This window comes from Apium graveolens, chromosome 2 (assembly GCF_009905375.1).
Source record: "Apium graveolens cultivar Ventura chromosome 2, ASM990537v1, whole genome shotgun sequence".
NCBI classification, from domain to species: Eukaryota; Viridiplantae; Streptophyta; class Magnoliopsida; order Apiales; family Apiaceae; genus Apium; species Apium graveolens.
Genome location: NC_133648.1, coordinates 26,331,889 through 26,342,535, shown reverse-complemented (window position 1 = coordinate 26,342,535; position 10,647 = coordinate 26,331,889). Strand labels below are relative to the sequence as shown.

Genomic DNA, 10,647 nt, shown 5'->3' with positions numbered 1-10,647 from the left:
AAATTTGGTAGACGAACACGAAAAAACATAAATATAATTAGTATCAGGTTTTGGTTTACAATCTAGATACACGACACGGGACGAAAGTACACGGAATAAATAAATAGTTAGATTTTTAAAAATATATAATATACATATATATAATACATATCAAATGTGAATTTACCTATCGTAAATAACATATATATTTTTGTAAATACTAAATTATATTTTATTATTCAGGGACTATGCGAGCACTTCACTATTTCACTTTTAGACTTGGCATTCATGTTTTTTAAGACATTTGTTATCTATAAATTTGTTAATTTCTTTTTGAAACATTTTAATGGTAAACTAAATTTATGCTATTTATTTTTAGATTCGTGGTCGTGCATGTAAAAAAAACAAGCAAGATCGATTTTATGTTTTTAATTTCTTTTGAATGTCGAACAATTTATAGTTTGTTGTAGATAAAAATATTTTCATTTGTTTCATGTTTTTTATTAGGAACTTTGTTGTTCATTATTCAAGACCATTTAATTATCTATTGCATTTTTTAACAATTAATTTTTTTCGTATATAATCTGTGCACTTTAGTGTACTAAAGCGGGTAAACACGAATATATTAGTTCTGAGTTAGTGTCACCAAATTGGTACACAAATTCAAATTTGGGTCGAGTTCGAATTTAAGTTTTGGTACCCGAAATCACGAAAGTACACGAAACGTTTGTATACAACATGAAACGTTGTCAGGTCTAGTCAATACAGTAGGGCCATCAATTTTTTTTAAAAATCCGATATTCGTCGAAATATTCGCATTCGTGTCCAAAAAATATCCAAAAAAACGGATATTATCCGTATCCAAAATAAAACGGATATTATCCGTATTCAAATATAACAATTGCGGATGCGGATAAGGATATAGGATCCATATATCAGTTATCCGTTTGACAGCAATAATCTTAACCTTTTCACGTTATATCTATTTTCTTCCTAGAACCCTGTGTCTTTTCCAAATTTAATAATATTATGAAAATTGTTTCAAAAAAATAATATATTTCAAAATTATTAAAATATTAATTTTATACAATATTTAATCAACAAAAAATATATTTTATTTATTATCAAAAATAAAAATATACTTTATTTATAACTAAAATTATATTAAAATTTTGAAATATTTTTTTATATAATGCTTAATCTAATAAAATTAAATTTTATATAATTAATTTTTTAAAGCAAATATATTGACATTGTAAAGAAGTTCACCGCTGAATGGATTAATTAGAATTTAAGAAAATAACCGACTAATAAGAAAAAAGGAACATATTACAGGACACAAGTAGGAAGTAGCGAGTCTTGCATATCACGTTAAATAATTCATAAAAAAAATCTGAAAGAAACAGAGATTTTATGAATTTGCATTTGCATCACAAGTGGGGTTGTAAGATCAGTGCCCAACAACACTACAATAATATCTACCGCCGATGATCATGACATACCCATGTTTATACATTAATTTCAAATGTGATCTCAAACTGATCAACTAGAATTCTTTACAACCTACACTATTCACCATGAACAATACAATAGCAGCTACACTATTACTAATTTCAATTGTTATTTCTTAGATCGGATGATTCATTTTCTAATTAATCTTTGCATCATTATATGCACAAAAATAACCACCAATAAAAACATGCAAATTCATAAAGATGCCTAAATTTTGGGGTTTAGAGTGTGCGCCCATTCTTACATTTATCATTTTGGTCTTCATTTGTATGTGATCTGATTACCTATGAAGTAGTATTTATCACCCTCTAGCCTCTATATATACTACACTTCTAAGTTCAATTTCACGTACACTGCACAAGGGCTTACAGAAAGAAGCCTAGGGGTGAACGCGATGCAGGCGCTATGGTTTTTTCCTCAAACTGCAAACCAAACCGCACATGCGGTTTGCTCAAATTTCCAAACCACAACCGCACCGCGTACCCTCGAAAACCGCATAAACCACATCACGAAAATGCGGTGCGGTGCGATTCACTGCGGTTTGTACTTTACGAGTTCAAAAAAATTAAATAAATAAAAAACTTAAATTTAATCAAATTTCCGAAAATAGTTTTAGTCAATCAGAATGCAACATCTTAGTTCTCTAGTATAAATATTTGGATTTTGATTTTACTAGTGAAGAAATACAACAAGAGATTGTGTAATCTCTTTTTTATTTGTCAGAAGATCGTGTGGTCCATTTGAATTTCTTAATGAATTTAACATATAATTCTAACTCAATAAGGATGATGCTATGGCCACCTGGTGGTGAAATTCAGTTTAACTAAGAACATAAAATGGTTCTTTATGTTACCCGATAGTAATATAAGTATGTATTATATATATATATATTTATAATATATTAAATATTGAGTTGCGGAGCGATTTGAACCGCATTTCAGAAATTTTAAACCACAACCCGCACCGCGCGGTTTATTAAAAATTCAAACCGCAACCGCACCACAAAATTAAAAACCGCGTTTTGCGGTATGATTTGGTGCGGGCGGTTTTTGCGGTTTTTGCGGTTTCTGCTCACCCCTAAAAGCACCTACAAAATTGTTGGTTAAAACATTTAAATAGCACACAGCATAATAAAGTCTATTTATTTTATACCGAGGTGCTCATCCTTTTCTCTCATCTTCTGTTGAACAGAGAACAAACACTTTCTTTCCCTTCTTGAAAAGCATGAAAAAACCTTGAATAACAGTTGCACTACTCTAAAGACAAACTGCTTGTTAATGATGCACAAACCGGTATTTGCATAAGAAATTAATAGATGAAAAAAAAAGACGCCATCAACTATTTTGTATTAAAACAGATTACATCTTTTATGTAAAAATAACTGAATTAGTCCAATTCTATTGCACACAAATTGCTTTGGCTAGAGCTATTGCACACAGATTAGATCTTGTTCTGCTTTTTCTGCTTCCAAAATGAATACGTTCTTTTTACATAGCCCTCATTTCTCTTAACCAAACTTGATTAATGATACAATCGGAAAGAAAAAAAAGGAAACACTCAAGTGGCATTTGACCTTGATAAGTAATCTCCAACGGTCAAGTAAATATGCTTGCCTACACACAGTTCAACCTGAGGCTGATCAATGACACGGCTAACAATAATCTGCAGAAGCAAAGGGGTAAAAAGAGAAGAATCAAACCAGTACCTCTGAATCCAGACAAAATAATTTTAAGAGTTAATTGCACTTTGCAACCCCCACCTTTCATTTAAAATCAAAACAGTATAACTACTTCGCAAAATACAATTTGCAACCCTTAACTTTCAATATCAACTACAACATGCATCCCTTACGGTTATAAAATTGAAATTGAGATATTAATATTAATAACTAAAATTTCAAATTAATTAAAATATTTATTTTAATACATTTTTTACATGAAAAAAATTATAGCTATTTTCTATTAGTAATATTCTAAATTAATCATATTGCTAAATACTTAAAATATATTTATTAAGCAAAATATATGTTTATATATATAATCATAAAGTTTCTAAATATATCTATATTTTAAAATTTTAAAAATTATACTGAGTAATAAAATAATTGACATTAATATTATTTTTATAATTTAAAATTCTAAATTTTAGTTTAATTTAAAAAATTTAAAATTATTATTTAAATATTTTGCTGAACAATTTTACCCTCCATAATATAAATATTTTTAACAAAATGGTTAAGGGGATGCATATTGTATTTGATGTCTAAAGTTAGGGGTTGCAAACTGTATTTTTGAAAGTAAGTTTATAGTTTTGTTATTCAATGAAAGGTAGGGGTTGCAAAATGCAATTAACTCATTTTAAAAATAAGAAAAAAAAGATTTCAAACCTTTCCATTATTAGTTTGAATCTCTGATTTCAAACTTTGATAATCCCTCGACAACAAATAAGTCTGCAAATTTTCAGAGAATTGTGTATTTCCTGCAACACAATTGACGTCCTTTGAGTAAATGTAAGGTGAAATAAATCAAACAAAAGAAAATAGCACTGAGTCTTGATTGCTGGAAAAGGTACTGATAATGAACCTGCGTATAATGCGACTATAGCGTCAGTGTTGAACATAAAGGTCGGCCTTGCCAATGTGATCACAAACTTTAAACTTGAAGTGTCAATGATCTCTTCAGCAATAACCACCTGCAAATAAAACGCCAGACAGCTATGAAAAAAATAATAATTTAGAAGTGATATTTGGGATGCATGATCTTTTATCATTTTCTCCTTTTGCCTAATAATGTCAGAGACTATTCAATTATAGCCTGGCCCATCCTAGAGGTCAAAGGAATAGTCACCACAATGATCCAACAAAAAACATAAAAAGTCATTGCATTCTACTTCTAACCCAACAAAAGGTTTCCAGCATCTAAGGGTGGACTCAATCCTTCCTAATTGTAACATACCCCCTTCCACAATCGGAAATCTAAATATGTACATCTTTCGTCATATTTTCCTTTTAAGGTTCCAAATTAAAAAGGCTGTGTTTCTTTTTAGACAAGTACTTTTACACAAAACTTTCACTAATAACCTTGAATTTATTAAAATTAGGGATTCCCAGCTATTTGTGTCTATAAAAAACTCATTGTATCCATCCAATATCTTGTATACATGTAGAAATAGGGTTTAGTAGGTTGGGTTTAGTTCAGTTGACGAGAGTGGCTAGGAGTTCCTGCTGTTTTAATGAGCTAGGAGTAGTACTCTTAGATAGAGTACTATATGTCTGCATTATGTTTCGCAATATTCTCAAAGCAGAACATATAGTACTCCAATTATCACTCCCCTGAACTTTTGCCAGTATAAATAGATGACAACAATTTTGGGAGGATTAAGCAACACAAACACACACAATTATTTTGCTTCAAGTATACACACACGATATATCATAGTAAACTCAATGTTCTATTTTACATTTATAAGTAAACTCAACAAAACAATCGGATCAAATTGGGTTGGAGGTTATGGTATTGTCTAAATTGTGCGAGGGAAATAATAACTTAAATCGTATTCAATTCACAATTTTCCATACTAAAATCAAGCAATTGTGATTTTATAGGGCAGCAATTTACAAAAATTCAAAACTCTCAACTACAAATGCTAAAAAAATCAATAAATTCTCTGCTCGCGATCCTTCTGCTAAAGATGTAGCATATATTTTTAGCAAGCACAGAACTATTGGAAAACTACCAAATGCGTCTCTAGAAAAGGTGTAGAAAGTAGAGCCGCATAAAAATTAAATATTTTTATTAAAAATAAATGGCAATGACATTTCAGTGAGCCATTTATAATTGTTTACAACGAATTATATGCTACAACAATTCATAAGACTAAGTTCTCGAGATAAGGAAAAGAAAGTGGGAATAGAACAAAGTACGTTTTCGTGATTAAAAACCACGCGACAGAGTTAATTTATATATCGAAAGGAAAAAAAAGATAGGTCGAATAATGATGGTGATGATGACAAGGACGACAATAATAAAAGGACAAAGAAAATAAAAAAGGGCTGCGGAATTTCTAGCAGGCAAAACTTCCTTTTTCCAGAAACTACACTTTATCTGAGCAAACTGTTATCTCACATGACTTAATTTAAGTTTTAACCATAGCTACAGATAGGAATACCATCACCCAGCAGAAACATACGTTCACAAGTACGAGTCATAACGCAAACACACTACGTATATATTAATAAATAAAAAAATGTTTAGTGAACCACAGTGATTGTAAACTATGTTGGTAAAAATAGTTTACTAACATTACTGCAGGCACTTCAATGCAAGACAAACAGCAAAAATAAAACCTACTAACAATATTGAGATGTAACATTAATAAAACAACAATTTACCGCGTGCCGAGGAATCATGTCTGCAGGAAGTAAAGAAGATCCCAGTACATCCCTGATGTATGATTCCTGCATCAAGACATCACTGGGTGAAAAAGTGGACACTTTCCTCTGTTTAAAAGGATTAGAAACGAATCATGCATGAAGAAGTAATAGAAATAAACTTCCAGCCCAAAAGCAAACAGGAGTGGAAGAAAAAGTACTGTTAATCAAAATTTGCCATGTGTGACTCAAGACTTTAAGCTAAAATTAAGGTTGGCGGACACCTAGAAATCCACATTCTATCAGACACATTGTTTTATAACTTCTTAATCATTCAGCAAGTACCAGAAAAAAACGAAGGATTGGAGAATTTCTAAAGCAATAACAACCAAGTCATATAGCTGGATAAATTGTTCTCTTCATAATGCTTACATTCCCGTTGTACCAATAACATCCATTTTAACATCATAACATACTTGTACAAATATTAGTTTAAGCATTCCACGTTCATCCACAGATTATGCCTCCGGTCTTTAGCTCATACCAATTACTAGGGAGTGCTTTCTTGATTCCAGTAGAAAACCTATTCAATCATAGGCTTCACCAATCACCTTTTAGAGCCCCAACGGCCCAACCTTTAACTTAAACCAATTATTGTGGATAAAAATGTTATTTTGATTTGATTAGACACATCGACTGTTTGCACATTTCTATAACTACAGTATTTTTGTTTCCCGCGCATATGATTTACTATTCTCTCACACATTACATATATAACAAGCTAGTTTCTCTTCCCAATTTCTCATTTATCTTTCCTTGATTCATATAACTCTTATTTTTCTTATTTAAATTCATAATTCTATTACTTTACCTGGCCTTTTAAACTTTTTATTAACAGATTTAAAAGTTTAAAAATAAAAATAACTATATCAACGCTTTATAAAACAAATATCAATATAATCTACTCCATTATTCCATCAAGTGGGACATGGACTATCACATTAATTAGCAAAAAAATAAATTAATTATTATACACTCATATCAGTTACGCTATTAGTAAGACGTCTAAAACTTTTGTACAATAAACCATGTACTATCAAAAATAGTAAACATACTAACACCACGTAACTTTATTATATATAGAAAAACTACCAAAATTTCAACTAATACTAATAAAGGGAACCTGCAAATTTAATATCTGCTGAGACTTTGATGCATCGTCATCTAATGATCTGAAGAAAACCTCTACCATATCTGTAGGGTCTAAGGCAGCCTTCTTCCTTAACTTCTGGATCCTATTTACAACCTACAATAGAGCAAAGCTCAGCAGGCCAGAAATTTGTCCAATTTGCATATGGTAGGACATGGCATGGTAAAAAAACAATTAGCTGACTACTTTAACAATCTGCGGATAATATTGGTCTTGCGAACTACCTCACGAGCAAACCCAGCCTCAAAAAGTGATTCATCTTGCCTTAAATCCAATATTACCAAAACATCACCTGATGCGGAACCGGAGGAGAAACAAGTTATAGACATGACTAAAAATTGTACGTTATTAAAGGGAGGAAAACAGAGAAAGGGTCATTGTTGTCAGTACCATCTCCAGCCGCATCCATTTCCTCTTCTGTCCTATCAGCAGGTCTTTTGAATGCCCGAACAATCTGCAAGTTTATGCATGAACATGAGTCTTATTAGGAGGCAAGCTAAGCAGAGGTTGATACTAAAAAATAATAGGAACAGTAATCTCTGGGACATTGATTACGACATTCATCAATATATACAAAGTATTAACAGATCACCAGTATCATAAACTAGAGGAACAATGTGGCCAATCTTGAAAGATGACTTCAGGACTAAAAATCACAGTTTAAATGTACTCGCATCACATTGTGACAGTAAGCAATTGAACATTGTCTGTGGAGACTAAAAATCATAGTTTAGATGTACTCGCATCACATTGTGACAGTATGCAATTAAACGTTGTCTGTATTATATACTAGCAGCTCTACTAGTTATAGCATATAAAAGTTCTAATAAAATTCAGGGAAAGCATTTTTACAGGCTACAGTTATATCTATAAGAACTTTCCTTATAGAACATGGCAGATAAGTTCTAGACAGAAGTTGTAACAATCGTTTTATGTACATATACATGACACAACAAAAGACTAACTTTTCAAGAAACCACAAAAGCCGATCAAAGATATAACCAAAATTGAGAGATATGCAGTTGTGGCCTTGTGGGGAATAAGATGTAATAAATCTACTGTTTGTAAATATAAAACGTAATCTAGAGATAGAAAAATCACTCCAGTAGGTTGATCAATCTATATATATTATACCTTCATTATATATAAAAGATGAAAACTAGAGGGGGGTCAATAAGAAAGATTTCAACCCAATTAAAACGTAGTAAATTTATACTACTCATCTTGGAGGGGATGTGTGTGTGTTTGGGGGGGAGCTGGGGGGGGGGGGAGAGAGAGAGAGAGACCTTGATATCACTCAATTTCAAGCAATGAGTACCCACGGTTAATTCACCAGATTTTTCGAAAGCTAAGATGTCTTCTTGTGACATTGCTTTCACTTCTTTGGAGACCATTCCCATTGACTTGCCCAGCCTCTTACCTAACACGCTAATATTATATATAAAACATATAAGTATTTAAGCATTAGGCTTATGAATCTTATGTTCTGATAAAATCTTGTATGAAAAAGAGATAAGCATCGGAAATGTTTTGCTTATATACTCCCATTAAATACCTAAAGTCGGGTTCTGCACGCAAAGAAGCATACTTCAGAGGATCATTACATGTAATAACGGATTGCACATTAAGTTCCTCCAGCACATACTGCAATGTCAAATATTAAACGAAATGAAAACATGGGATAATACCTCGATATATGATTCTACATGTCAATCTGCTATAAGTTAAGATCCAAAAGGTCAACAACTATCTTCGGTTTCCACAACTTTTTTCAGATTTCATAAAACTTAAGAACCAATATTCTGAAATAATATGGATACACCTACAGTTTCCAACATAATTCCGCTCACTTTGAAATGCCTAAACACGCATTTGTCACTAGTCCACCCACATAATGATGTAAATATAACAGAGAAAGTACAACACAACAAATATACTTGCTGCTCATTACATCCAACTCACATACAACATGACATCCTATAATACTATAGGAGCTCCATGCAGCTAGGATGACCCCCACATAACATTACAACTGCTTTAGACGTTACATGTAGTTGAGCATATCAGGAACAAATCAGCTAGCATAATACGACCCTCACAATTAACCACAACCAGTGAGCACTTAATTTATTCTGCAAAGCTAATCCCTTGGTTTCAACCCTTTTCTTGATCATCGTCCCACGTGAACTTGCAAGACTTTATATGTTCTTAGATTGTGCGTGTGCGTGTGTATCAGTGTATGAGAGGGGGGGGGGTTATTGTCAATTTGTCATGTGTTAAAACCTAAGAAATTTTAAACAGTGTAAGTTCTACTGCAAACCTCTTTGAGTTTTCCTGCGATGTCGTCAAGGAACTCAGCATCAGGATGTACAACAGTCATCTCTCTGAAACAATATGATACATTAGATGTATTAGAATAAGAAGATTACAGACCAACACCGGGAACATACGATAATAAACAAGAAGCTATACTACTTTCTGTTCGAGTATGGGAATCCATGAAGCTTACTTGAGTGGTGTTTTGAGAGGTTTACTGTTCCGCTCACGGATATTTCGGGCCAGATCAATAATTGTCATCATCCTGTTGACACTTTGTTCAAGGCGTTCCCCTCTCTGAGATGACGTAGTAATCTTAGAGTTCACATAATAATATGAATAAACAAACAAACATGCAAGCATGTAGTTATGTAGTATGTACGTACATACGTACGTATGTATGTATGTATGCATGCATGTATGTATACGTACGTATGTATGTATGTATGTATGTATGTATGTATGTATGTATGTATGTATGTATGTATGTATGTATGTAGCATGGGACAGAGATCCCAATTCCGTGTATCCGGTTAAGCAAGCCCTGCCGCCTGCTTCCATGTATGTATGTATGTATGTATGAATGTATACATACACAAACACACACCACAACTTTTGTAAGTCAAACAGTAGAGGCGTAGTAACCTTAGAGTTCATATAATAATATGAACAAACAAACAAACATGCAGTCATGTATGTATGTACATATGTAGGTATATAACATGCGACAGAGATCCCAATTCCGTGTATTATCCGGTTAAGCAAACCCTGCCGCCTGCTTCCATGTATGTTTGTATGTATGTATCTACATATACATACACATACACAATCACACACCACAACATTTCTAAGTCAAATAGTAGAGAGTTGTACCTTTCCTTCTACTTCAGGAAAAGTGCAATAGTGAATGCTTTCTTCTGCCCCAACGGAAACTTTTCTCAAGTTCTGGTACAGAACCTCTGTAAAGAAGGGTGTAAATGGAGCCATCGCTTTGCAAGATGTTAGAAGCACCTAAATACCACAGCATTGAAATAAGATTTCTATGATGTAAATAGAGGAATTGACTAGTTGAGTGGTACAATGAGTTGAAAAACACAACAGTTATTTGCTGAAAATGTTATACTACTACATAAAAAAAATTGAAAGATAGTACATTAACAAATATAACCAATTTTGCTAAATTTTAAACAATTCCCTTCAGGATTGCAAAAACTTAATATAATAACCAAAATACTAGCTTCTCTGACAGTCTAAACTCACG

The 10,647-nt window shown here is 32.4% G+C and overlaps 1 protein-coding gene across 1 annotated transcript in view; it reads right to left on the bottom strand.

Annotated features, from left to right (window-relative positions):
* Window positions 1-2,805: 2,805 nt before the first annotated feature.
* The window catches only part of LOC141707165 (isoleucine--tRNA ligase, cytoplasmic), a 30,743-nt gene continuing 22,901 nt past the window's right edge, over window positions 2,806-10,647 (bottom strand). The window contains exons 16-27 of the mRNA XM_074510193.1: window positions 10,260-10,397; window positions 9,580-9,683; window positions 9,391-9,454; window positions 8,626-8,714; window positions 8,357-8,498; window positions 7,461-7,524; window positions 7,295-7,362; window positions 7,044-7,166; window positions 5,882-5,947; window positions 4,074-4,182; window positions 3,878-3,969; window positions 2,806-3,153 (exon numbers count right to left, since the gene is read on the bottom strand). Coding sequence (XP_074366294.1) covers window positions 3,049-3,153; window positions 3,878-3,969; window positions 4,074-4,182; window positions 5,882-5,947; window positions 7,044-7,166; window positions 7,295-7,362; window positions 7,461-7,524; window positions 8,357-8,498; window positions 8,626-8,714; window positions 9,391-9,454; window positions 9,580-9,683; window positions 10,260-10,397 — 1,164 coding nt within the window. The 3' untranslated portion in view covers window positions 2,806-3,048. The remainder of the gene's footprint in view (window positions 3,154-3,877; window positions 3,970-4,073; window positions 4,183-5,881; window positions 5,948-7,043; window positions 7,167-7,294; window positions 7,363-7,460; window positions 7,525-8,356; window positions 8,499-8,625; window positions 8,715-9,390; window positions 9,455-9,579; window positions 9,684-10,259; window positions 10,398-10,647) is intronic.